Source organism: Epinephelus fuscoguttatus, linkage group LG1, assembly GCF_011397635.1.
Source record: "Epinephelus fuscoguttatus linkage group LG1, E.fuscoguttatus.final_Chr_v1".
Lineage (NCBI taxonomy): Eukaryota > Metazoa > Chordata > Actinopteri > Perciformes > Serranidae > Epinephelus > Epinephelus fuscoguttatus.
This window is the reverse complement of record NC_064752.1, coordinates 31,638,544-31,665,700: the sequence shown is the minus strand read 5'-3', so window position 1 is coordinate 31,665,700 and position 27,157 is coordinate 31,638,544. Positions and strand designations below refer to the sequence as shown.

General features: G+C 43.5%; 1 protein-coding gene across 1 annotated transcript in view; it reads right to left on the bottom strand.

Annotated features, from left to right (window-relative positions):
- lrig1 (leucine-rich repeats and immunoglobulin-like domains 1) overlaps positions 1-26,501 on the bottom strand; it is a 37,054-nt gene extending 10,553 nt beyond the window's left edge. The window contains exons 1-8 of the mRNA XM_049590743.1: positions 25,432-26,501; positions 14,260-14,331; positions 12,194-12,268; positions 6,107-6,244; positions 5,629-5,772; positions 4,418-4,561; positions 3,822-3,965; positions 1,902-2,045 (exon numbers count right to left, since the gene is read on the bottom strand). Of these exons, the coding sequence (XP_049446700.1) occupies positions 1,902-2,045; positions 3,822-3,965; positions 4,418-4,561; positions 5,629-5,772; positions 6,107-6,244; positions 12,194-12,268; positions 14,260-14,331; positions 25,432-25,634 (1,064 nt within the window). The 5' untranslated portion in view covers positions 25,635-26,501. The remainder of the gene's footprint in view (positions 1-1,901; positions 2,046-3,821; positions 3,966-4,417; positions 4,562-5,628; positions 5,773-6,106; positions 6,245-12,193; positions 12,269-14,259; positions 14,332-25,431) is intronic.
- Between the last annotated feature and the right edge of the window lie 656 nt (positions 26,502-27,157).

Sequence of the window (27,157 nt, the reverse complement as noted above, 5' to 3'; positions counted from 1 at the left end):
AGAGATTGGCGGGAACACAATGCCTTTGCAAGAGGCCAAACAGTTGGGTCCGTTTGTCCGATGGCGGCAGGTATGGCACAGCCAAAACTGAAGCCAAGAGCCTTAATAAGGTTAGGAGCCATGGCCAGGCAAAGACAAAATGGGTTCAATGAAAAGAGGGGAGAAGAAAAGGGCTTCTATTAGAGTGTTTGGGGGTTTCCAAACACTTGTTGAATGCACCTCATTTCCCTTCACAGGGTCTAAAGAACTACCTTTGCAGGCGAGGCCACTGCTGCAGAGGAGCCACCGCTCCACATCTCCGCATGGTAATCAAAAAGAAAAACAACAGAGTCGGAGGACTCCTCTGAACCATAAAAATACTTTCTTTCAAACTTGAGAAAGGCCTTTGAGGTTGATGGTCAGCCACACCCTCCCAACATCTCCACAATAACACCCTCCACTCCTCCTCCCTCTGCTTTCCAAGCATCCCTTATCCCCCTCTGGTTCTTTTCAGACTCCATTGGCCGCTGTCTTAGTTGGACTGGACAGGGGCTGCCAATTTCCTACTCTTTCTGGCTGGCTGCATGTGAATGGCCGTTGCCTTGTTAAAGCAAGGCCAGTGGTGGGGGCTGTAGAGCAGAGGGACCGGGCATTGGGGGGAGGGGGGGGGGGGGGGGGGGGGGGGCGATGAGCCAACGACCCCCGTGGCCGAATTAGAGGGCAGACTGGCTTGTTTGGAGCTTTCACACCCCGATGCAGGCTCCAGCCCCATGCCAGCATGACCAGCAGCGCAGGCCCAATTAAAGCTCCCCCAGCTCCTTTTCAGGACCCTGCCTATGCCTGTCCTCCCCTCCACTGATTAGATTAGGCCTGCCTCAAAGACACAGAGCGCAAGAGTGATACAAGAGGAGAGATCATGCAAAAATCTGGACAGAGACAAGTGTGTGTATTGGACGATTACATGTAGTGATGATAGAATACACTTAGGATAACAGAGGGGAAGAAATGGGCATTAAGTGTGCTTTAAAAAAAGGTAAAGCCAAAAGAAATAAAGTCAGCAAATCAAGACAAGAAATGAAAACATGCGAAAAGGCCTGAGATGTGGCAGTCACAAGCTCAGCTCCCTATCCCACCCTCTATTTCCCTCTGTAGCTAGTTATCTAGCACCCGGTGTGCCAGCAGAGAGAGGCCTTGTGTGCCTTGGCTTGTCACCCCGCTGTGAGAGAGAGCTTGTCTAGCGAGCTCTGGCACAGCTCCCCTCTCTGGCTCTCTCACTAGGAAGAGGCACAGCCAAGAGGACCTTGGTAAGGAACCAAGACCCCCAAAGTCTTTCTCCTGGATTTATCCCCTGACTTTCTCCCTTTCATACCCTCCTTTTCTTCCTTTCGGCCTGTTTGGGCTTTTTGTGCAAAAGGTGGAGCGGCGGGAAAAGAAACCTCTGTCTTTATTCATGAGAGAGGGGAAGGATCTCGAGGGAGGTGAGCGACATGGAACAGTTTTAGATCCAAGTTTGTTCAAGAGAAAACAAAAACCCCAAAACAAAACCAGACAAAGTGAACAAAGTGGGGAAAGACACAGGAAAATAAAGAGTTGCCACAGAAACCGAGACAATAGCGATGCACGAACACCTCTTTTAAGTACAAACAACCCATGAATGCAAATGAGATCAAACCCGTCTTGAAAAATAAACAACTCCTGCTTTGCTGAAGTCAAATGAAGCGACTACGTAACCTAAATATCAAATATCCCAGAGGCGAAACCAATATTAAACATCTCAGCTTTCACTGCTCCCAAGTGGTACATCTTAGCCTTATCGTCAGCAGGGGTATAACCGTAATGAGTGGGTTGTTAGGGGGCTTCTTAGTGGTGGTGGTGGTGGGGTGGGGTGGGGTGGGGTGGGGGGGGGGTTGAGTAGTACTTACAGGATGCGTACGGCCTTGAGGCCTCTGAAGGCTCCCTCGGTGATGTGGCTGATGGAGTTGTGGCCCAGACGGAGAGTGTGGAGATCCCCCAGCACAGCTAGACTGCCCTCATCCAGACGAGTCAAGTTGTTATACGACAGATTCCTGGAGAGAAATAGAGTGTGAGACAGACAGTGGAGAGGACAGAGGCAGACAGAGATGGAGGGAAAGAGAGAGGGGAAAAAAGGAGAAGGGAGAAATGTTCTGTGTGAGGTCTGGAAAGAGATGACAGGTTGGCAGAACGCTGAGGCAGCTCGCGACATCATTATACTTAAATTTCATGGCTGATTCAATGTCTATTTGCCACTCTGTGATGCGTTTTTCCATTGTGCCTTTTTCCTCACCACAAGATGTTAACAGAGAATGGGCTTAGCAGACCTTAGAGCTCAGCTGTGGTCCTAACCGTTTGACGGGGAAGAAAAGAAATTCTTGGTCGGAACTTTACATGTCTACAGCCTCCATTTATAAGCCTACTTGAGCATGTGGTAAACCCCAGGGGGACACGCTGTCACTCATGTGTACTGCAGCACTGAAAATGTTACTTATTTTCATATCTGGCCTTCAGATCTGTTTTTTTACAAGGCTGGAGGAAATCCAAATTGGATAAGAGTAGTACATGGATTTCCAAGCACTTTTACTTGTATTAGGAATTTGGAAAGAAAGAATATTGTCCTAAAAACAAGACGACACCTGACTTAAAGAAAATTTTGTATAGTGATTTACATGAGAAACAAGTCAAAATGAAGACTTAAAACTTCTTTTAAGAATGTTTTTCATAGTTTACATATAATACCTCTTAATTAATCCTATTATAAGTGACAATAAATCCCATAATGGTATCTTTCAAACAGCAGTCAATGGCAGTATTGTGCATTTCATTGCCCTCGCTGTGGCCCTCGCTGTCTGTCTCTGCGGCCAGGCCTCAGGTTTGCTTGACCAGTCATGTGTGCAGAGATTCCCCCTGATGACCAGCTCAGCCTAGCCCATTGGGAATGCAATAACGGGCTCCTCATAAAGACGAGTCACTCTCTTCTATCAGTCACAGGGGTTATCATAACTCTAGATAATAAAAATCATATAACTGCTGACTGCTGCAGCGCCAGGAGGTTGATTCAAGGATGGCGCTGGGAGCAATTTGTCATTTGTAGACGTGCGCACGGGAAACGGCATTGACATACGCAGAGCAAACTTAACATGAACACCATCTACCTCTTTATCCCATCTGACTGTTACTCACAAACAAACATAGGCGCCAGCCGCGCCACAGATACCCCAGGCCACCTCGCAGTTAGCAACGCCTCAGCTGAGCAAAGCACTTTACAGCAGCAATATGACTGTCATGTCAACAGAACAGGAAGGACTCTCGGATAATAACTCCTCACTTGGTAGACAAAGGCTGCGAAGGCGATCCTTTAGTGTAATTACCACAACACAACCGGTAGAGGATTACACGCCGGTTTGCCAAACCCCTGCGCTTCAGAGCTGAGTACAAAACCTCTTGTCAAAGGGCTTGAGTGCTGTTGAGCCCAGCTCTAATTATGGGATAAACTGGCTTATTCTGAGAATAGCATAGCGTATTGAGTGTTAAAGCACAATGTCATTTAACCCTGGGGAAGGTAGATGGATGATATGGTTGGGGGTGGGGAGTGTTGAATTCTCAGGCTATAGGACAAGTGGTTTACATCCCCAGAGAAAGACAGAAGACATTTTAAAGATACAGCTTCTTTTTAATTGAACTATGTGGAACTTATTTTCTTTGTTGACTCTAACTCTCGTCCACTGCGGTTGTCACCCCACGTTTAGGAACTTTAACCACTGTGTACCAAAGACATATGGTACAAGAGTTTGACTGCTCGTGCTAATTTAAATGCCAGTACTCACAGTTCCCTTAGCTTCTGGCAGAACTTCCATCCATCAGGGTTGATGCGGGCTATAGAGTTGTTACTGAGGAATAACTGCTGAAGGGATGTAAGGCCGTACAGGGAGCCACTGTTCACCTCTGTCAGGCTGTTGTAGTCCAAGTGACTGCAAGAAAAACACATATTATCAGGAAGTAGGAATTTAAGGATCTTGAACACAATGGTTTACACGCAACAGGATGTCAGGAGTTTGGTGGTAATTATTACGCCCTGAAATGACTAAATTTGCTGCAGCATTTCTGAGAAATTGCAACGCAATTTGTGATCATTACTGTGTTATTTTGCGTGTAATTAAAGTAATGTGTTAAAATTGCAGCTCAGTTAGTGTGAAAGTTCCAGTAAAGACAAAAATATTTTATTCTTATACCGTTTGGTAGGTGGGTATTCCAGTAATAGTCAGTAAGTGGTGCAAAAAGGTTGTTCCAGGCTATGTGCTGCACCCATACTTTTATGATTCTGATGCAGGGTGTATACGACTTGGAAAATATCTATTCTATCAATTTTATGTAAATGTATTATTATGTAATGCACTGATGCTTTGTGAGTTTGTTAACTTACAGGACTTTCATCTTGGCCAGGTCCCAGAAGGCCCCGTCAGTCAGCTTGCTGATGCTGTTTCTTTGCAGCTTGAGTACCTCCAAGCTGGACAGACCCTGGAAGGTCAGACCCTCCACCTGACGAATACGGTTCCTGTTCAGCTCACTGCAGGGTGGACAGACAGACAAAACAAATGCAGCGACTGATCATGGGAGGAAAATCAGTGAGGCACTTAACCATACTTTGTAAACTCTGTCAAAATGTTCCCCACATTTCAAAGCAGGAAAACCACAGCATCCATCACACTGAAGGAAAAACCAAAGAATCCTGTTGCCAGCACGCTTCAGTTAGAGCATTCTGAAGTTAACAAACCCCCAGCTTAACAGGCATTCCTCAGTGGTGTCCTTTCCATCTGTGGCATGAGGCCAGCGCTGTATACCCACAGGCTTTAGCTTACAAACAAGGGTCAGGTTGTGACCCTGTGAAATTATAGTGATACTATATGTAGGTATAACATTTTAACACATCACAACGTTTTTTATTTTGCATATGAGGCCTGAGACGTCTCTGCACGCAACAGGGAATTTGTACATTTTGTATGTGTGTGTGTAGAAGCCCTCAGGTTGGAAAAGATAAAAATCCACGCAGGTTCTTTTGTGTCTGATGTGCATCACCACTACAATGTTTAGATACAGTGTCAGTGGGGCCACCTGTCCAACAAAAGGCACCTGGGGAACTACTGGAGCAACAGTGGGGCAAGACTCCCATTACGTGAGTCCCTTCATTCTCTAGAATGGAGGCGTTGAGCTACAAATAGGTCCGACCTCACTGTTGCGCTGGAGGGAGGTTTGACGAAGATAATGGAGCACGGTGAGGGGAATGAACTAACCACTTTGGGGATATGGAAGAAGGCAATAAATCACCGATAATATGGCTCTGGTGTTTACCTAGTCAGACCTTATCCGCCCCTTGAGGAATAGCTCACACTAATAGCGTTTCAAATGTTTGACGCACAGCGCTTGATGAACAGATGCTACAGACCTCATTTAAACTCTTAATACTTTTCAATTCTGTAACACCTCCAAAGGCTACAACTGGGAAACTCATTCATTTTCAGCCTAAATGTTAAAAATATATTGTTTTTGCAGGTCGAACCTCTCTGACAGATCAAAACACAACCTTGTCATCACACTAACTGTGTTGTTACACTGATGGAATCCAGTGGTACTCACAGCTGGGTGAGCCTCGGGAGCTGGAAGGCTCTCACGGGGATCTGGCTGATGCGGTTTCGGCTCAGTCTCAGGACCTGTAAAGTAGAACCCAGGTGGTCCAGAGCTCCAAGCTCCAACGTGCTGATCTTGTTGTTGCTCAGGTACCTGAATGCAGAAACAGCACATGTGGACGTAAGAGATTTGTAACAAACCTCAAACATGTGTTTATGAAGGGCCTTGCTTTTGTCTGACACGAGTTATTTTACATACTTCTTGTATGCTGTAATCAATTTCCCCCCATATGCTTTCATTAAAACAGGCTATGCAACTTTGGATTCAAATGTCAGGGATTTTGTAGGTTTTATTTTGTCTACCAATACTGACTGCTGTAAAAACTTATTTCCCCATAGGGAATACTAAAGTTTCATCTTATTTTATTCTATTTTATTACCTACATTTTTAACATTGGTGTGCTGCATGCCACAGAGATTGTACTTACAGGTCTCTGATTTGGAGGCCTGCAGGAAAGCAGTGCCCTCGAAGCTCTGTGATGTCATTGTTGCTCAGGTCCAGGATTTCCACAGAAGCCAGCTCTCTGGTACGCCTGCCGTCTACAGTGCGGATCTTATTATGATGTCTGGAAAATTAAGACACATACAAAAAGGCATTAGGTGTGGCTGAAAATCCTACTCACAGACCTACAGCTCTACCCTACAAAGTGTCCATGTCACCTCCTTGAAATATATCACCCTGCTCAACGTTGGTGTCCTTCTCCCATCACCCAAGGAAGACACTCCAAATCCCTCACCCTTTCCCAAACCCACTCTCAAGCACAAAGAGAGCAGAGTACACAGAACAAAGTGGTCTTCATCCACCAAATGTGTACTTTAAGAGCTTCCCAACAGAGGCTGGCCTTCTTTAAACAATTCCAAGGACACCTGTTCTTCTCTGCAGTGCTTAGACACAAAATCTATTAGATAGATGGGGCTCGGGTGATCAACCAAAGCCACTTGAAGGGGGGTTTCAGAGTACTTCAGTGTGTGATGGAATGGAGAGATAGCTGTGTGATTCTCAAGAAGTTCTGGCCCAAGGACAAAGGAGTGGGAACTACTGACTAGAATCTAGATAACAGAGAAGCAAAACTTAAACTGAGAACAGAGCCGGAGCATATCAATACTACGGCCTTTAATAATTTGGCCCAGGGGCCCATTTAGTACCCGGTTTTGGTGCCCATCCCTAGCCACAGGGCACACAAGCAACCCAAACACTGCTCTAATCTACTGCAAATATACACAAATTTATACATTATGCAGAACACACATCCAACTTGCTACACCAGGTCATAAATGCTCTCATTTTACAGCTAAACAGTGCACTGAAATATGTTTCTGAAAACATTTATGTAAGACACGCAATGCAGTAACAAAATCTTGACTCGCATTTGATCAGCGCTGCCTAGCTTGATAATTTGACCACAGTTTACAAGCTGTAATTAACATGACTGACAGTTGCATAACAGACTCTTTGGCTCTGATTGGTTGTTTTTTGGTGCTGCGGTCAATTCTAGCGAATGCCATTAGAGGCAGAAGGAAGAGGAGACAGTTTCGGCAAATATGACACAAAGTTATTTTGACAAAAGTTATCATTAATAGTTTTAAAGCCCAGGATTATTATTCTGACTGCTTAACTTTGGTGTGTGTGTGTGTGTGTGTGTGTGTGTATGTTTGTGTGTGTGCGTGTACGTGTGTTTGACAGAAAGAGCCAGAGAGAGAGAGCAGGTGTTCCACCAGTCAAACTCGTCAAAACAAGGTCAGTCCCTCCTTTCTGCTTCCTTTCTAGCCTTCAGCCAGCAGATGGACACACACATACAGAGGCAGGCACACACACACATTTATTGGTGTCTGAGAGGAGGAGGGGTCACACCACAGCGGCCCACCTGAATAAACAGTGGCAGAAATGGTTAAAGATGAGCCATGCAAGCACGCCTGGGCAAACACACAACACAAATAACAGACACACACGGAACAGAGCGACAGACAGTGGCTACAGTGAGCTTGAGCAAAGGAGCGAGGGAAGGAATGGGGGAGGAGAAAGGAAGGGGGAGAATGAAGGGGTGAGGTGGGGTCAACAGCTGGTGACCTTTGATGGGAAAAACAGATCAGGCTCAAACTGGTGGGAGAGGTTGACCTCTCTCACTCTTTCTCTCGCCCTGTTCTCCTTCCACCACTCAAACCAAATTCCCTCTCCTCTCCTCCCTCCCTCCCTCCCTCTCTCTCCTCCCTCTCTCTCCTCCCTCCCTCCCACAGTCAGAGCCCAGCTGCGTGTGAGAGACAGATAAAGCCCCGGCGCTCAACTTGTTTGAAGTCCACACATACAATAGTAGCGTTTATAAAAACTGATTATCATACGGCCGGTGACATTTCTGATAAAGAGGAGCTGGGCTCTCTCTTGTTCCCTTTGATGTCCGGGGGTCTTATTCGCCTTGATTCCACTTAATTCCAAATCTCATTACCCTGCCCCATTGACCATCTGATTATCATGAGCCCAGCTCATTTTGACACTTCTTTTGATGTATGGAAAGTGCATCCGCGGTTTACACTAGCAAGCCCATTCTACCGCTTCCAGTGTCATCTCTGGGGGCGATTGTTTGGTCCATCCCTTAGCGTTTGAAGCTGGCGGTTGGGACAAAAGGAGAATTATTTTAAAATCAGATCATCCAGTGGGCCATATGATTTCTCTCCTGAGCTGTTTTAGAGAAGCGCTTTGATGTTGACCGGGCAGGCGATGAGCACAATGGGAAAGTTTGTGCTGCTCTGCTGTCACTTTGACACTGTTTTTAAAACTTTCTGTGGCTTCTTTTTTCCGCCATCCTGCTGTGGCATTCTGGGTGTCTGCGGGATGCTAGTGGGCTCGCCAAGTGCATTGTGGGACTGTGGGAGCTCGGCATATGGTCTTTGGTTGGTTCATGAAAAGCTTCTACACAATCAGGTGTTTTTCATTTTAATTTAAACAGTGATGGACCAAAGAAACATTTAAAGTACAGGCAAGCTTATCTGTGCCTAATGAATTTCACCAGAGCGGTAGCGATCACAAAGAACTCCTAGACATGTCAGTGAGAGGAAGAGGATGAGAGATACAGAGAGCAGAAGAAAGACAAAAGAAAAGTCATCTTTTGACTAGGGATAGACCGATATGGATTTTTTTAGGGCCGATGCCAATACCGATTTTTTTCCATCACCCTTAGCCAATAACCGATTATGGACTGCCGATTTTCTTGAGCTGATATTTGGGGCCGATACTGCTAAAATAAGAAACATTTATAGAACAGTAAAAAATACTAAAACAAGATGGAAAGTTGAGGTAGAACAGGTAGAATATTATTATTATTATTATTATTATTATTATCATACATCCAAATAAAAAAAGAGTTCAGTGCTCTTAAATCTTCCAGCAGTGTCTTTATAAAATAAACAAATATTTAAGCTGAAGCATAAATAAAACAACAACTACTGTATACAGTAGGATTCAACAGCTTTGTTCAACTTAACCACATACTTTCAAATGAAAAAAAGTGCCAGGGAAGAATAAATCCGCGAACCCACGCACGTATCGGTCGATGCTGATACAAGTAAAAAACTCAAATATCGGCCCGATATATCGGCCGGCTGATGTATCGGTCTATCCTTACTTTTGACCAAGCAAAAGATTACTAAGAAAGACGAGAAGAGAAAGAGCAGAGGAAGCAAGGAAAAAAACACAAGCCGACACACCTATCCTTTCTTGTTCCCTTTTTAATTTTACGATTACCGTACTTCTCAATAACTGTATGTCACACTCCTACAGAAATAAGTCATCATGTTCTTCAGAAGTGTGACCTTTTAAGATTCTGAATCAGATAGCTCCAAATAGCCTTGTGCTGATAAGATGACACAGTCTGATAGGTATTGTTGCAAAAGTTAATCATCAGCAATATTAACAGTTGCTGAATTAACATAAAAGTCTTAAAGCAGTATTCACTACAACAAAATTAATAAATTAATAATAAATAAATTAAATTAAAAAGGTAAATGTCTATACAACAAAGACTGCTCATCTGTTGCCTGCTTTTGTGTTTCTGCCAACAAAATATTGCTCTCACCACGTCCCAGTGGTAAATACTGGATAACTACTCAGTCTTGAGTGTGTCATAGTAGAATAATGGCAGTAATAACAATAAAAAATATCTTGTCAGCAACTAGCAAACTGATACACTCTGATGGACTCACGCAGTCAGACAGTAGCAACCACATACAATGGGCTCTCTGCCTTTTTGAAAGTTTACTGTTGGATGAGGGGCTGAAGACAGATTCTCAGTCCATTTGCTTGTCTATGTGTGCGTGTGTGCGTGCATAAACCACTGTCTCACACAAACTTGTAGTCAGACGACATTCCAGACGATCTCAACCAATGGCACAGGAACACTGCCCTGCAGTCTGTACTGCTGCCTCTGCCAGGGCTCATACACAGAAACTCTCACACTCCAGAGTGCTTGGTGGTTGGCAAGGGAGACGGAGCGCATTGGATTTACTTTTGGGAATAACCCTAAGCATGAGCTCACCTCTTGCTTCTCTTTTTTTCCCCTTCCTTTGCCTCTCCATACCCTCCTACTGCCTCCTCCGCTACTTCTCCTTCGCCATTCCTCTTTCGATACGTGGTGATGTCACCCTGATATGACACTATTCACATCCCCCGTCCTTTCCTCCCTCCCTATTTTCTCATCCTTCCTCCCCTTCTCACTGTCACCCATTTTACTGTAAGCCATGTGACTGACAGCTGCAGCTGCAAGTGCTTCAGCAGGCCTTCGCTTCAGCTGTGTGGCTTTGTAAAGATCCGACCCTCCCTCCAGCCTACACTCCCATCAGGCCTACAGGCCTTCCCCTAGCAACAGGCTTCAAGTCAGGCCAAAAAAAGACACCCCGATCATTTGGAGGGGCTGCGACTCTGCTGCACAGTTTGTGTAAGTAAAGGTAAACTTGCTCCGGTCTTTGTATGAAAAACAAAGCTAACAAGAGAATTTGTGCTAAAGCCTATAGATCCAGACTGATAAAAAAACACACAATGACACTACCTCAAACTTGTCACAAACATGACAAATCTTAACAGACAGATGTCAGAGCTGCCTTACCAAACTTCCACCCCCACAGCTTACAGAAATAATGTCACCACATTAATGCATCATGATAGATGATGAGAAACAGGCAGATGACACACAGGAAGAGGCGAAGGTGTGACTTCCAAAAAGCTTACCACCAAAAATAATATGACCATGACCAATATTACAGGAAGCAGCAGCTGCGCACTTTACCACCAGGCAGTCAGCCGGCATGCTAGCAAGGTGTGAAAGCTTATGCACAGAGTGAAGCTAACTGTTAGCGCTACAACTAGCTTAGGGGGGGTTAACGTTCTTGTTTCAGGTTGAGTGAGACTTAAGAATGTTCCCTGGTCACACAAGGGGAAAAAACTATGGCACGCTGGAAAACAACGGTCCACCCAACAGATGATACGGGCAGTCACTATGTGTGTATGTGTGGGTGTGTGTGTGTATAATTGGAAACCAAGGAGCACTGCCATTTATCTTGTTTTAAGGATTGTAATAAGCTTTCATATCAGCTTCAGCTTTTGATTTCTATCTTGTACTTATTTTGGTGTGACCTTAGAAAGCCTTTCATTGTACTGTGTTTGTTTTGTGTTCCTCACATTCCTTCGGACATTCTCAAGCATCGTAGTAACACAGAAAATTGTCGGTGCTGAGATAACACTGGCAACTTGAATAAAAGCGCTGAACAAATAATGTGGTACAAGTATGTTAACCATTTAAGTACGAGTACCCCAATCATTATTAGTTTACTTCCTTAAAAACATATAGTGAACTTAACATATAATAACATAACCATAATATTTAACATAATATATGTCTGTGCATTTCCCTCAGCGGTTGCATTTACTGGCCTCCAAACTGCAACTCCAATCAAGTTATCAAACTACCACTTTCTCGCCATGAGTTTCCCCTCAAATGTGTAAAAATGAGACTGTTGATTGACTACCAAGCTCACGTTCGTGACACACACAAGCGCACACACGCCCTTCCCAAATAGGGCAGTAAATCTCCAGTGAGATGCCAGTGCAGGCAGTCCCCACAGGCACAGTTTCACAACTGAGAGCAACCAAGCTGGAACCATATACATGCTGACACTGAGCAGCCAGCACCGCTCACTGTAGACAAGACCACATGGCCGGCTAATCAGACTAGTCAGTTACTTGACCACGTACTAATCGCTCGAGACAGTGCTCCATATTTTTGCCAACAGAGCTCAAGTGGTGCGAGAATTTTTTTTTTTTATCTAGTTTAATTTAACAAGAGTCACAATCATGGATAGCTTCACATTAACGCAGTATTACTTCTGAGATGCAGAGGCATATGCATCTTCCATGGGCGTCAAGAGACTATTTCAGGAGCATTTCAAAGAGGCCACTGACCTCGGACTACAGTAATGGAGAGCCAGATAATTCTGGTGCTGTGTTATGCAATAAATGGGGCGGTACTCACAGGTAAAGAGATACAATCTTGGAAGCAGCCTGTCCTAAATCTGGTATGGAGGTCAGCTCATTGTGGTCCAGCCGCCTGAAAGTGACAAATACACATTGTAGTGAGTGAGAAAACAAATGTGTGCCCTGAAGAAAAACACAAACACATGAATGATGTGTGGTTATGAGGTTAGAGGACTTAACAGAGGCATTTTTTCCAAGTCTGACATTTACAAACTGAGAAAAACAGAGGAGCACAGGAAATGATTTAAGTAAGGAAAATACACAAAAACACAAATTCTTATGCTATGGCACTGCCCAGAAATAATAACATTTTAGGAAAAAGTCGAAAATATGCTATGCCAGTACAATAAATACGACTCTGAAGGCAGAATCCCTCTCAAGATTGAGTGGTGATACAATGATCTCCTAAGTAGGTATATTATATTGATGTATTTCAGTCTGTAATCTCCAAGAATTTGTCTTTGTGTTTTTGTACTGTACTGTGTTGTGTTGTGTTTGTGGTGGTTTTATTTGGTCTTTGTGGTGTAATTAAAATGTAAAGTGTGAATAAAACTCAAAGAGCCTGTGTGAAACTTTAGTCACACTCAAATATTTGTGAAGCTGTACTTGTAATTTCTATACAAAATGTACATGCTGGCTGAGATGCCACATTGTCACTGGGGCATCTCATGCTCCATCATCACACGAGGATAAGTTCAATCAAACCTCGTATAAATCAAAAAGATTTCAAACACAACTTGTCACGTCTGCCGCAGCACAAGCAGCAAGTCATCCTTTTAAAAACCAAAAATAACATGGGAGTAAAACAGATGTCGAGAAGCGTATGACTGGCCGGCCGGCCTGCCAAAGATGTCACCAGCGTGTGTATCACCAGTTAGCTCGTGTGTGTGTGTGTGTGTGTGTGTGTGTGTGTATGTGTGTCTTGTACACTGGCACTGAGTGACACAGAGCCAAGCCCTCTCCTCACCATATAAAATATTTACAAGGCCAGCGTTGGCCACAGTATCGGGTGGTGGAGGGGAGGCTTAATATAGAAAACCACCACTTTATTCTCAATTGGACTTAGTTCAAGGAAACACATACGAGGATGCTACTAGGAAGTGGAGTGGCAACCGTGGACATTAGTCAGAATTAAGTCATTGATAAAAACAAATCACAACTGATGAGAATGGATTAAAAAAAAAACAAAAAAAAAAACTAAGCCACATTTGTCATTGAACATTTTGAACACAAGAGAGAAAAAGAGGCCTTACACACACTTGAGGAAGTCCATTATAAAGTGTGTTCCCTGTCCATTGCCTCAATAGAGTGCTACAGGGATGATGTTTTTTGTAGGCCAACCAGGGAGTAAGCATCACCTTAACTGCCTCCACAAAAAGGCAATATGATTTTTCCATTCGACTTTGGATTACTGCAGAAAATACACTGTGTCTGCAATCGCCAGAAGCAAAATGCTAACGTAGGCTATAAATAGTCTTGCATAGCCACACCTGTCTTGGGTTGTGCTAGCACTGGAAGAAGGTCTGGCTGAACCCAAAAAACACTCTGGATTGTTTGCATTTCTTTAAACCAATGAAAATCATTTTGGGTGGCGCTAAGCCCAGGACGCAGCGACAATGGCCTTGCAAGTTAGTGTCAGGAGGAAACAACTGAACAGAATGGCTAAATGGCTAAACGAAAGAGCCATATAAAACATTTAAAGATGTTTTAGCGTGTAGGTGAAGTTGTTGTTTCACACACAGAGCTAAAATGGAGTGTGTATGTAGGTCTGGCTTTGACAGACTAGTTTCAAGTGGGATTTTAAAAAAGGGCAACAGCCAGTGATACCCACAGTCTATGTTCTGTGAGCCATACTAGGCTATTAACAAACTACATCACAGTTGCATGACATCAATGTAATCACCTCCAAAAGGCTGTTGGTCACAGTTTATGTCCCTGATAACCTCTACAGTCTCATTTAGCCACTTGTTACCGTTTTTGTAAGACAGGTAAAAGCTTTAAAATTCAAGGGTGGGGATGTGTGGAGATCACGTATATGTGAGTATTCTGTCGGTGACTACTTACAGCTCTCTCAAGTTGGGAAGATTTTCAAAAGCTTCAATATTAATGGTGGTCAGCTTGTTGTGGCCAAGATTTCTGTAAGGAGAAAAGAAAATGTAAATGAAAAAGGCTGTTCATAACATGCCTTACAGCAGACAGGGAAGGACAAGTACAATTCAAAACATCAGCAGTGCAACATTTTCCAGAACTTTTATTGTATTTGTCATAGCCATTTTTCAGTGGTTCAAATAAGGATCTTGATCGATAACAACAATTATTTCCCCCATTTGACAAACAGCCTCATCCGTCCATATTAAGTATGCCTGAAACACTGCGGTAAATCCATTCGGGCTGGCCTTCAAGGAGGGCCCGATCAATACTATCGATACAGAGTGTCTCTCTCTCCTGGCTCACTTTCCAAACATAACCCACAGGCCATTCATCTGCAGCAGTCAATTTGCACTTTAGGCTAACAGTGTATTTAATAGCTGGCACTTGACTTGTACAGAGGCTTATTACGGAGTGATTTGTCCAGCGATATAGCGTTACCACCGTCAGAGAGCGAGTGAGAAGGTGGGGGCAAAGTGCACCTAACCCACATCTGCATTTCAGATTGAGCTTCCCACGCCATATGAATCAAATTTATTTCACGCATAAACAAGTGCTATCTCTGTCACACACCTCCTGCTCGGCTGGCACGCGGCCTGCCCTGTTGGCAGAGAGGAGGCTGCAGTGAGAGCGCTGTTTGTGTTTTTGTGGTGGGGCTAGGCCAGATGAGACAAAGGGAGCCCACAGCTCCGAGCCGCCTGCCTCCCGCCCCTCCATCCCTCTGTCCAGACGTGAGAGACGGCCCAGGAATGTTTCACAGGCCTGCCGAGGGATGGCTGCTTGTTCCCAGACACTGGGGACACTTTTACCTGATGCAACGCATTCCTCACCCTCTTGTCCCACCGTGGCCTTAAAAGACCGCTGCGTGCAGAAGCTGTTACTTCATTTCATTGATTCTTCATTTTAGAGACAGTGAGAATGGATAATTAAAAAAGCTGACGAGCAGAGGCTGGGTCAATACCAGAATACAAGACTGTAATTATCTTACATCATACACACTTTTTAATAGTATTTATGCCTATCAATCTCAATCTCCACCTCACTTTACAGATTTCCCTTTCTTGTCTTCTATGCTTGATTGCAGATAATGACAGTCTCCCTCCCCAAATCGTTCTCCCTGCCTGTGTGTGTGTGTGACGAGATAATAGCAGAGCATGTGTCTGCCCTCCAGGCACAGGCCTGACAGGGAGGTGTGCATGTGTGTCTACGTTATGATCATTTACTGGGGCACCTCCCATCGCGGCCCAGATTGCTAAATTGCCGTCCCCTGCAACAGGAGGCAATTACCTCGTTATGGTGAAGCTAAGTGAAAAATCGCACAGCTTTCCTATGGGCCGCCTCTGCCTGGAGGTACGTATATTCAGCCAACACACACACACACACACACACACACACACACACACACACACACACACCTCAGACGAGATGAACTTGGGAGAGCGCTGTCATCTGGAAGAGCAATCAGTAGCTATTATCAACCTGCTTTTGGCACAAAACGAGTCGAGAGATTTTGCTAGTGAACCTTGCTTTACAGCAAATAAAGATTTATCCAAGAACGCCACCTCCACACAGCTTTTAGCATTTTAAGGTGGAGGAAACTGGCTGTGTAAATTCATATGCAGTAAACTCACAGATTTAAATAAAGAGCAGGGGTAAACAGAACAAAGCGATGACTAGGGGGAAAAAAAGCAAGTCACGTTTGAGAGCTAAACCTGCCGTACTGGTGCTAAAGGCCACAGCAACAAACAAAACGGCTCCTTTGTGCGAGTACACAAGCGTGCATGTGCGTCCCTCTCAGTCACCGATGGTGTTTACACAACTGAGCCTTTTTCTCTCCATCTAATTCTCAGCCAGATTTATTTTCTTGCCTATCAGATTAGATAAGTTTCACAGCATTTTAACACCTACTGTATGAAGCGATGGTGATAACGCTGGTTTCCCTCCCTCTTCCTCTCTCGCTCCCCCACCTCTCTCCTGTGGAAGGAGGGGTTGTAAGGGGGACTCCAGTGCTAAGTGTGGTTAATGCTTTCCAGAAAGTGACCTTACAATCATGCTGTTTCTGGAAGAGGCCTTGAAGTCATTAGAGTTTTTGACTTTGAGAAATGTAGACACCAACACCGGCAGAAACAAACATACTGAGAAGAACGAGAACCTTCCAAATGATGTGTCAAAAATCTCTACACAAGCTGCAAAGAACAAACCAGCGACGGCACAGCAATCTCCATAGGTTCACATCATATGATTCAACCAGCCAGACAAGGATGTATGGTCAAGATAGGAATACTTGCTGTGATTAACCACGGCAAGCACTACAAAGGAGTTTGCTTTAATGCTTCAAACACAGCATTCCTTTGTATGGTACAACTAGTTTATACAAATGGGCAGGACTGTTTGACATTAGTCAGCAGGATCAAAATCAAAAGCTCTCTCTGCCAGGTACTTAACCAAAGAAAGTGTGTGATAATTCAAGGCTGCACGTTGAGCCAAATACTTTCCCACTGGATTCAAGCTGTGCTGAATGGTGCACTACAGCCATAATTTCATTTAAAAATCTTATTAAATTATTCATGGTTTAAGAGGACAATTAAATAGAATAATCATGTTATTACTCTTACACTAACAGTTGTTTTACAAGTGTCATTTCAATTTTAATTTATCACTTTGTAAATAATGGATTAGTTAATCTAAAAATCATTGCTAACCACAGTTACGGTCCATGATAATTCTGGCAGCACACGCCAGTCTTCACTTAACATAAAAGTTCCCTGAAGTCATTCAAGTTTAAACTGCTATAAATACGATATTACAAATATGAAGAAACAGGGTTCGTGTTAACATTTAGCATCTGCTCTCAACACCAGCCAACACTTCAACTGTGTTCTAGCAAACTGCTGGTCATCAGTGAGCACAAAGGTCAGCATGACCTCTTTTCTGTCAGCAGAGTTTGAGACACGAAACAAGAGGGCAGCTGGAAAGAGGGCCGGTCTGGGATGAGGAGGTGCAATTACACTCCCACCTTCCAACCCCACCCAGCCGCCACAACCCAAACACCAACAATAACCACAAATACTGAAAATCTGGTAAATATCAGGAGGAAAAACCTCCTCCATGAAACTGCTCGATTTTAAAACGCAAGCCTGCTAGACAATAATACCACAGAAAAGACAAATGGTAATGATACAAACAAATAATCAACCACCTGTTGCCCTGAAGCACTCACTAGTTCTGACTCCAAAAAGTCTATTTAAATCATTGATTCACTCATCAAGTATGAAAACAAAGTTGTTTAGCCAGACATGAGGTACACTGCTTTTCTCCCTCATAAATAAAAATGTATAATTTTCAGGTATTGGAGTTTTTGTTTAACAAATGTTACTTGTGACCTGAGTAACTTTGGATGGCAATTTGTTTTGTTCTACTTTTTACAGTCTTAACAATAAAAACTGACGGATCAACTGATAATCAGCCAACTACTGGAAATTTACGTAAGCAATCTGAAACATTAGCTTCAAGCCGACCTGGAAAAAAGAAGTCTTGAAAAGACAAAGTGATAAACTCATAAAAGGCTCGCCTGACTAAGCAAACTGTCTGAGGAAGAAAAATAGGGCCCAGCGCCTGCAGTCGACCGTCATTGCTGGACCATGTAGCTGATCTGACATATAAAACTCATTAAAAGGCTTTAAAAAATAGCTGTGTTATGGGTGCTGTGGGAGTAGAGGAAAAGCTGGGAGTACAGGAGTGATGTCATAGCATATGACACTATGCTTGTAAGTCAGCACACAGTCTGTGTGTGGGAGAGAGGAGATATGGGGAGGGGAGAAGAAAGAGCAGGGACTTGCACATACAGAGATACATCATCATTATCTTTCCCCATTTCTATCCTAGATAAATGCAGCGTGAACTTTGCTCGCTGAAAGTGTGAAGTGATGTCAGTGATGAGCCTTCTGTGGTCCAGCTGGGAGACAAAGGCCCTTTAATGTGGTCGATTTCAGAGCATCATAAAACTGGTCAAATAATAACCTGAGTGTCGGAGGGCCAGACACACACATACACACACACACACACACACACACACACACACACACACACACCACTCTTCCTGTCATTAAGGGCCAGTTTATAGCCAGGCAACTGCAGTGAGAGTGTACACAAAGCTAACACCAGCTCCGGGCCACCATTTCACACAGCAGTCAAACAGAGGAAGGAAACTGGCAGAACAATATCTTATCAACTTTGACAAGGTTAAAAGCATGAGCCGACAAACAAGATTTGCAATAACAATAATGATGATAAATGCCATGAACTTGGCAAAACAGCAGCAAGTGCAAAATCTTGGGGAGGGTGAGCGGAACTTAGGTGTATGTTCAGAGAAATGTGGCGCTGATGGGATCGGCATATTTCACCATTTGCGTTACAGATTCCCACCGCCACCCCCACACACGCACACACAACTCAACAAAGGAGTTGCTCAGGCCTTTGAAATCAGTGAGGCAAGGAGCATGACTCAGTTTCTGAAGTTTTCCGAGGCAGGAAGGCGGGCCACATCTTGGGGCCATGTGCACCGCCATTCTTCATGCTGCTGGTTTGGGGCCGATGCAGGAGGGGATGGAGTGGGGTACTCCAAACAAACAGGGGAGAAGGTTGTGGAAAAGGGTCTGCACTAGCCCGGGGCACTGCGTGAACCCAGGGGCCAGGCCCAACAACGCCAGCATGGACACTCCAGATGAGAAGCACAATAACACTCACGCCGTACATATTGCATACATGTATGTGCACACATTATCCATACACACACACACACACACACACACACACACATATAGGATCATGCTCTTGCATTTAACACTAGACCGTAGCGTGAGAACAATGTAATTTGTTATAAATGGCGCCAGACTACTTGATTATGAGTAAAAGGAAACGAGCGTCCCCAATTAATCTGAAAGAATAACATAAATAGTGTATGTCTCTTTAGTGGAGCTATTGTTTAAGTACTATGCAGACAGCTGACCTTACGCTCTCAACTTCAAAGCGAAGAAAAAGACAGGATCATTAGTCAATTTTTTCCCTTCTTATTGTTTATTTTACTAGCAGAGCAAAATTCAGCAATAATTACAGTCCAGCCAGTGGTGAAATAAGTGTCTAAATAGTGGACTCTAAGTGCATGGGAATATGTGGGTGTCTAGACAGTGGAGCTCTAATGCGCTCTCTTTTCTACAGTATCAGAAAGTACAGAGACTAAAAAATGTTTGGCCCAAGTCAGCACTCAAAGCTCCACTCCTCGAAGGACTGCCTGTTTTTTGGGAAGAAGCTGCTTCACTTGCGCAGTACCTCTCCCTCTCTGTCCAAGTCACGCTTTTTTTTCTCTTTTCTTCTAACATCTTCTCCAGATTTCCAAACTCTTACCAGATGTAGAGAATTCACAGATGATTCATCGATCAAGCCCACTTTGTAGACACCGACTTTGGGGGAGAGGGGGAAAGGTGGAAAAAAAAAACTTGGCGCCCTAAAGTGTCTTCACAAAAGGGCCATCTATTCTGCTGACTGGATTCCTGTAGAATGACTTGTGGCAGCAGCTGTTTGATTGTCATTAAAAGCAGTGCGAGGCCTTGTGTGTGAGGCATGAGCTCACTCCATATCTTCATGTTAATGTCAGACTTTATCTGTTGTTATGAAAGTTAGGGCTCAACCTTAGCTGTTCCTTCCTAATTTGTCCACAGCTAATGTTTGGCATCAATCATCCAAATTGGTTAAAAGAGGATCATTTACAATAAAAACACACTGCTGCTTGCTTTAAATTTCCATATAGGAACTCCCTGTGATTTTACTACCCGGCTTAACACCATACAGTCTGATAAGGGAGGAAAAAGTGAAGAGCAGCTGATAAAAATCAGTGCCAATGATAATATCTGCCTAACCCCTTCTGAGCGCTCCAGTTTGACTTTAAAATATCCACAAGAGGACATGCGAGTCACAAGGCTAAGGAAACTATGACAATAAACAAACTTGGTATAATCACTCCCGATACCACAAGATTACAAGGCTGCGTAGCGAGAAATGCCCCAGAAACCACAAGGGGCTCAGCCCTGCTGAGAGCTGCTGCTGTATCTCTGCCCCAACTGCTGAAACGTTCACCTGTTTAAGCAATAGAAGAAGCCTTTCTGCAGTTTACTATCAAGTCAGTCCAAATGTTCTAACAGTAAAAATGGCAATGATAAAAGCACGGAAGCAAGCAGAAGAATAGTCCTTTTATTTCTGCATGCTTATTAACAGGTTAGATGAGGTAAAACCACCTAAAAATAAAGGAGCTGTGTCTGATAGTAAGTGATATATGCAGCAGACAGTCCTGAAATGTCTCATTTCCTCTGGGTTTTCTGAGTGTGTTACAACATGTGTGACAGTGGTTGAGGTTTCTGACCACTGACAGGACTTTCACCAACTAGTGGAACCAGCCCCAAGGCAGCAGCAGCAGCAGCAGACCATGACATTGACAAAACACTTCCATGCAGTGGGCGGAAAATGTCTACCAACCTCCGCTCATATTCCCCCAGGCCAGGTGATCTGCAGCCCCACCCTCTGCCGACCAGTCTGCAGCCCGCAAGCCAGCTGAGCTCCCAGCCCCTGTCAGGGAAACCACCAACACAAACCCATTTCCTGAGGGCAGAAGCCAAAACCAACTATTGGGGGTGGTGTTTACCAATAAGGCTGTACTGTGAGGTTTAAGGCCACCGCTTTGGATTGAGTCGCAGAGGTACGTTTGGTGTAAACCAAGCATTATGGCCAACACATTGGGAAACTTGGTAAACCACTTGGGAAATGGCGGGTCACAAAGAAGACCATTCAAGTCCAGACGTCTTCTTGCTTTTCAACAGAGCTGCTGCAAGTTGGTGATACAAGAACTCAACTTTAACAAATGGAAATAAAAGACAGACCCTATAAAAACAACTGCAGCTTTCTGTAACAATAAAAAAAAAACAAAAAGGATTTTACAATCTCACATGAGAGAAAACGGAAAGACGCTGGTGAACAGACACGTATCTGCTCTATCTCTATCCAACCACAACAATCTCAGCCAGCAAAATTAGTAATCTTCATGCTTTTATTTACTTGCAAAATCCCATTACGCTGGGAGGATGGTGGGCAAAAATGCTTTTTATACACATTACCCTGGCTGCAAACAAGATAAGGCACCACTCCTAAGAGGGAATATGTGACTGTGTGAGAGCAAACTTGCTTTGAATGTTATTAGGCTATTCATCAATCAGAAACAATGGACAGACATCAGAGACTGGTAGTCAGTTTGTTAAATGTTAGACACACTGATGTGAAACAGTAGAGGATATGTTTGACATACTAATTCATGACTGCAGAGGATTTAAAGACACTAAAGCAGAGTTCACCCTAAAAAAACAATGATCACAGGGTGGGACATATAAGCAAGTAATTGATGTGGCGATATACTTTTTTGCAATACATTACATTATTATATTCCACACCTAGTCAATCACACATCTTCCCCACACCCTCTATCCCTCACCATCTCTCCTTGTTTTCCTCAATCTGCTCTGCCAGGATGTGTCAACATGTTTGTTTCCTTGATTCTTCATCAAGACCACTTTCTCACAGGGGACAATTAAAATCAGGGTCCTGAAGGGAGATTATTTTGACAAGTGGAAAGCATTAAGGCTTTTTTTTCTTCACTTACAGCCACAGCACTTGTAGGACTGCAACTGATGGATAGACTGCCAGCACCTACCCTCTAACCACCCATCTCCTCTGGACACATATTCAGCAAGGATTCCAAGATTACTCCGACAAAGTGCTCTGAAAGCAGGAGGTGAGTCTGCATAATGAGGGCCCAACGCCACTTATTTGACTTTACTGCTAATGTTCTGTAGTTATAAAGTTGTAGATAGTGTCACTTGTGGGAGCATCAGATGCTATCTCTGCACAGCTAAAAGCTAGACATACATTTTTGCTTCAAAGCTCAGACTTTAATCATGGGATTGCCTGAACTATTTTTTTGTTTAGCATTTTATAATTATATGTCTACCAGAGAGTGTGAACAAAATCATTTGGCACTGGCACAAAGCTCCTACGATTCTCCTTAGGAGTTACTTGCCTCTGTGAGTTGCTGTATAAATGCAGGTCCTGAGGTACGACTGTTGCGTTCATCACTGTAATCCCAATTTAAGATCCAGTATGAAGATAATTGCAGCAAATACATGACAGTGCAATCCTTCATCACCCACACAAAAGGGTGGGAAATCTCAATTTATTTTAAGATGGATTTATTCTCTCTGCTTTAACCACCATAATTCTATAGACAGCAAAGCGGAACATAGTGCAAGTCAGGCTAAATGTCTGTAAGTAGCTGTTTAAAATATACACACCAGTATGACAAACTGGGGGGTTTCATGTTAATAACAACTTCAGTCACATGTGTTTTAGCTACTTGTTTAAGTCAAATGCTACAGGTGTTTCAGGTTATTGAGATTTACTTTTGAGCCTTACTTCTCAGTTATGTGGTAGAGACAGGGAGGAAAACTGGCCTAGGTGACTTGTGCTGCTGACACCCACAAATACTGTCCTCCCTATCAACACTACTGCTGCTGCTGCTGCTGCTGCTGCTCCCTCCCTGGGGTAAACATAACAGAGACAGTCGATTCCACACTGATTTCACTTGTCTCAGACGTCTGGAGATATATGGACAAACACACTTTGTTTAAGACCAAGGCACTGTGCACACCGACACTCTCAGTCAGCTTTATTGGCAGGAAAAAGCTATTATTGTTGCTCTGTGTTATAACTTTCAACTTGTCATTTTCAACAGTACTACAGTTTCCCTTTTGTCCGTGAATAGCATACACCCACAGGCAGCACACACACACATTCGTGCGCACAGGCAGCACTAAGAGACTAAAATAACTTTCTACCCAAAACACAAAAAGTAATTTCAGCCACTCAAGTGGACAGGACTTGGCGTATGGTACTTTATAATGGGATCAAACTGGGCCACAAGTGAAATTGTCCATACTTGTCTCTTTGGGTTTACAGTAATCATCTGCTAATCTGGCTCATTTACAGACCCTGGAGGAACAGAGCTGGTTCCCTTTGAGTTACCTGCCAACATAATGTGACTATCTCAAGTGGTGTGGAAATATGCGACCTAGGTGTTTTAAAAGATCATTCAAAGCCATAAAGCCGTTCCCTTTGAAACAACAAGATTGCGGGTCCTTAAATCTTGACCGATAAGGTTTGGCCAAGATAAGAGAAGCAGACTTGGAGCGAGACAGTGCTCATGCAGGACCCTATCTTTACAGAAACCAAAAGGTTTGGAGCAGCTGTTTCAGATGGGACATTTGTCCCGCAGTAGTTGTCCTTTGTCCATGAGTACAGGAGGAGCAGTGTGTGTCTGCGTACTTGCATGATAAACAGCGTCTGCACTTGAACTTGGCTAAGTGGTGCTTCAGGGCAATGAGGCTACGCTGGCACAAGTGCCGTTATTCATGTTTTTAGAGGACTTTTTAAAAGTTGCATTCCTCACTTCCCATGGGAAGATAAAATGCCCAACACAGGAACCTGGGAGCCAGAGGACTCTTTGGGTCTTTGGTCTTTAACCCCAAGTTCCCAGCAAAACACACTCACACAAACAGATGCTGAAAATTCTGTAACAAGACGCCAGATTGTCACTGGGGATTCACAATCACCAGTGGACATAGTGGCTGCCATATATTGAGGTGAGAGCCAAAATGTTGATTGGGAAGACAAAGAGTAGTGTTGTCTGTAGATAAATTGTGTCATTCAGTTTGATAAGTGCTGATGGTCCCTAAACATCGGGGGATGTTCCATAAAAATGTCCCAAATTGGCTTATTTCCTAAATGAGCTGGCAGACAGGGTTTCAACTGTTGTCAGCCTTCCCCTGACAAACCAATGCTTAATTTGCAAGAAATTTAATTTGTGAACGATGGCTAGAAACACAGAAACAGGAATTATGGTAATACGTGTCATAAATCTGACTGAATAAAGCAGAGGTTTATTTGTTATGACATGTTTGGGTCTGTTTGTTTACTCAGCCTGAGGGGACCTTTGTTCATTCTTACACTGAAAACATGAAATTATTTTGGATAAATAAAATAAAATGTGAGTCTTACATCATCTACAAAGTGTGAACGATATCCAAATTTACTGGTAAGGCATGGACTGTAATGTTTATGGAAGATAATCCACTTTTAAGGTAAAGTTACTTAACATTATAATAGGAATTTGATAAATATAGAATAGTGTTTTAGGGGCATTTAAAGTCTAACACATTAAGAGGAGTTTTCAAACTAATAGGATAAATTTAACACTTAATACAAAGGGCTTTTTTTGTTATCCACAATATCTCAATGTGCCCATGAGCAAGGAGGTTTATCCCTTAATAAATGATGTCCACTTCTCCCTCTTCTTGCAGTTAGTAGTACACCTGTTACAGTGCTATAAATGCATGAAAATACCAAGTGTCATTAAATAAGTTGCAATAGAATAAACACTAGAATACTGCATTTGGCCTACTGTCAGCCTGGATTAAGAAACAGTTTCACCTGTTGTGAAAGAGGGGATAAAACTTGATTGATGCAATGCATACACACTCATAATCACGTTATAATGTGATGTGTCAGAACTGTGTGAGCAAGTAGTGCTGGAGGTTTGTTCCAGTAGTTTCCAGAGTGGGGTGCAGGGACCTCCAGGGGACTTTAATGAGGTAACAGGGGGTCCCCAGAATATTAGAAAAAGTTTAATGTTGCTCCCAAATCGTATTCACTGAAAGCTGTTGTTATGAAAAAGGAATGAACACAACAGCTGGCCTCACACTTTGTGTTACACTTGATGGACAAGTATGCAAGTTAAATCATAACCACTAAAATCTTCTCAGACTGGATTCCTTGTGAGAAAACCAGCATGAGTCCACTGCCTACTAGCTGTTAATTGTGGCTTTGATAAACAAGTGTACATGCTATTATGCACTTTCCTTTTCTTTACAAACACTGTCACCCCGTTATGGGCTGGTCAATAAATAGGCTAGGGCAACTAAGCGCTTTACTTACAAGGAAACAGTCCGGACTGGAAGGTCCAGAGGCGTAGCTGTCAGCTCCAGGTTACTACAGTCCACTGAATCTCCGTTGCAGGTACAGTTCTGGGCACAAGGCAAGTCTGAGCTCAATCCACTACTGATAAACAGTCCGAGCGACAAAATTAAATAAAAAACACACCGAGAAACATATCCAAATCGTCCCAGGGACGCCGCCATTTTGTATCCAGTTTTAATAGCGCGGCCGCTGAGCTCTCTCCTCGCACCCACAAACTGTAATATTAATGTAGCTTCGGAGAAACTGGACGCCTCTTACGGCACATTAACTGTCTTCTTGTGCCACGGAGGCTAGCACAAACAGCTGTGGTGTGGTAAAAACCTTTTCCATCCCAGTAACAGTCATTTAGGACACAAGTTTCCAGTCCAACTTTCTCCTCTGGTGACCGACGCGGGCTAAAAATCAAAGGTGATTCACAGATTAACCAGCAAAAAGTAGGCTACGGTGAACTTGTACGTGGCCTGAAGTTAAAGTTAAGTTTTAAGAGTGTTTTCTTAACAGGCTACAAACTACTTTCTCGATAAGCTAGCTGTTTTTGGTGACATGTTTGAGAACATGCAACAGCATTTTAAAGGACACAGTGCGCTCTCAAAATAACTGTTGATCAACGGAGCAGCAGCAAACACTGTTTAAAACTTAGCTAACCGGTAAAACAGTGACCTGACGGTGTTGTAAAATGTCCACTAGAAAGTTGAAGATGTAGCGAATAAGTTAAGACCCGCAGGGATGGTGCCGAAAAACTCCAGCGTTGGTGTCTCAAGCCGAGCGCTGCATATCGTCCAAATCTCCCGAGCACTTCACCGCTGCTGTAGTCGGTTAAATCCAACTTTGAAATACACGCAGTACCTTCCAGAAGAAGTCAGCCGACAGCTTATCAGGTGCAGTCTGTGGTCACAAAATCTCGACGATCCGATTAATAGCAAAATAGAGTCCCCCCTCCTTCCGACCGTGTACCACCACCATGAGTTTTTTCCTTTCTTGAGTTACTTTTCCTTTTTTTCAGCCCGACCGTTCCGTAGTCCCACGTTGGATGCACAACAGCGATTCCAGAGTCCGCCCCTGCCCTTCTGTGATTGGCTGCTGCGATTTGATGGGCGGGCCAAGTCCGAATCTGATTGGTCGATACGTGCTCTCCGTGCGACGCTTAGTTTGGGAGCTTTTGAGCGGCTGTCAGTCAGCGGCTGCTGGCCCCGCCCATGTTTCCCACCCCGGGGTGTGAAACCGCACCACCTCCTCTCACTCTCACTGCTTCTTAAAGAGACAATCACTGGGATCAGGCTCTGTAATCGCATTATAACAAGCCATAATAACATAATTGGTTTGAATGCCATAACAATTCAATTTAAAGTGTTTGTTAGTAAGACTTGAATCAAGATTTACATGTAAAAGAAAAAAGAGAGGAAGTAATAAACAGTATGACTTCCTCCACGCTTCATTCATGGAATTACAAGGAGAAGCAAGCAACTAGTGTTAACTTGGACTAGTTTTACTAATACTTTTATGTATACTGCCATCAGTGACTATTGTATTTATAGGTGTGCCCTAACAAGTTGATTTTGACCACATTCAGGAGCTCTGTGACCAGTCACACATTGCACGTTTTAATAACATCTGATTAGTTTGATATGGCCAACTCAGTTTGGCACATTCTGAAAAATTTACTTTGTTCACATGTTTTATAAGT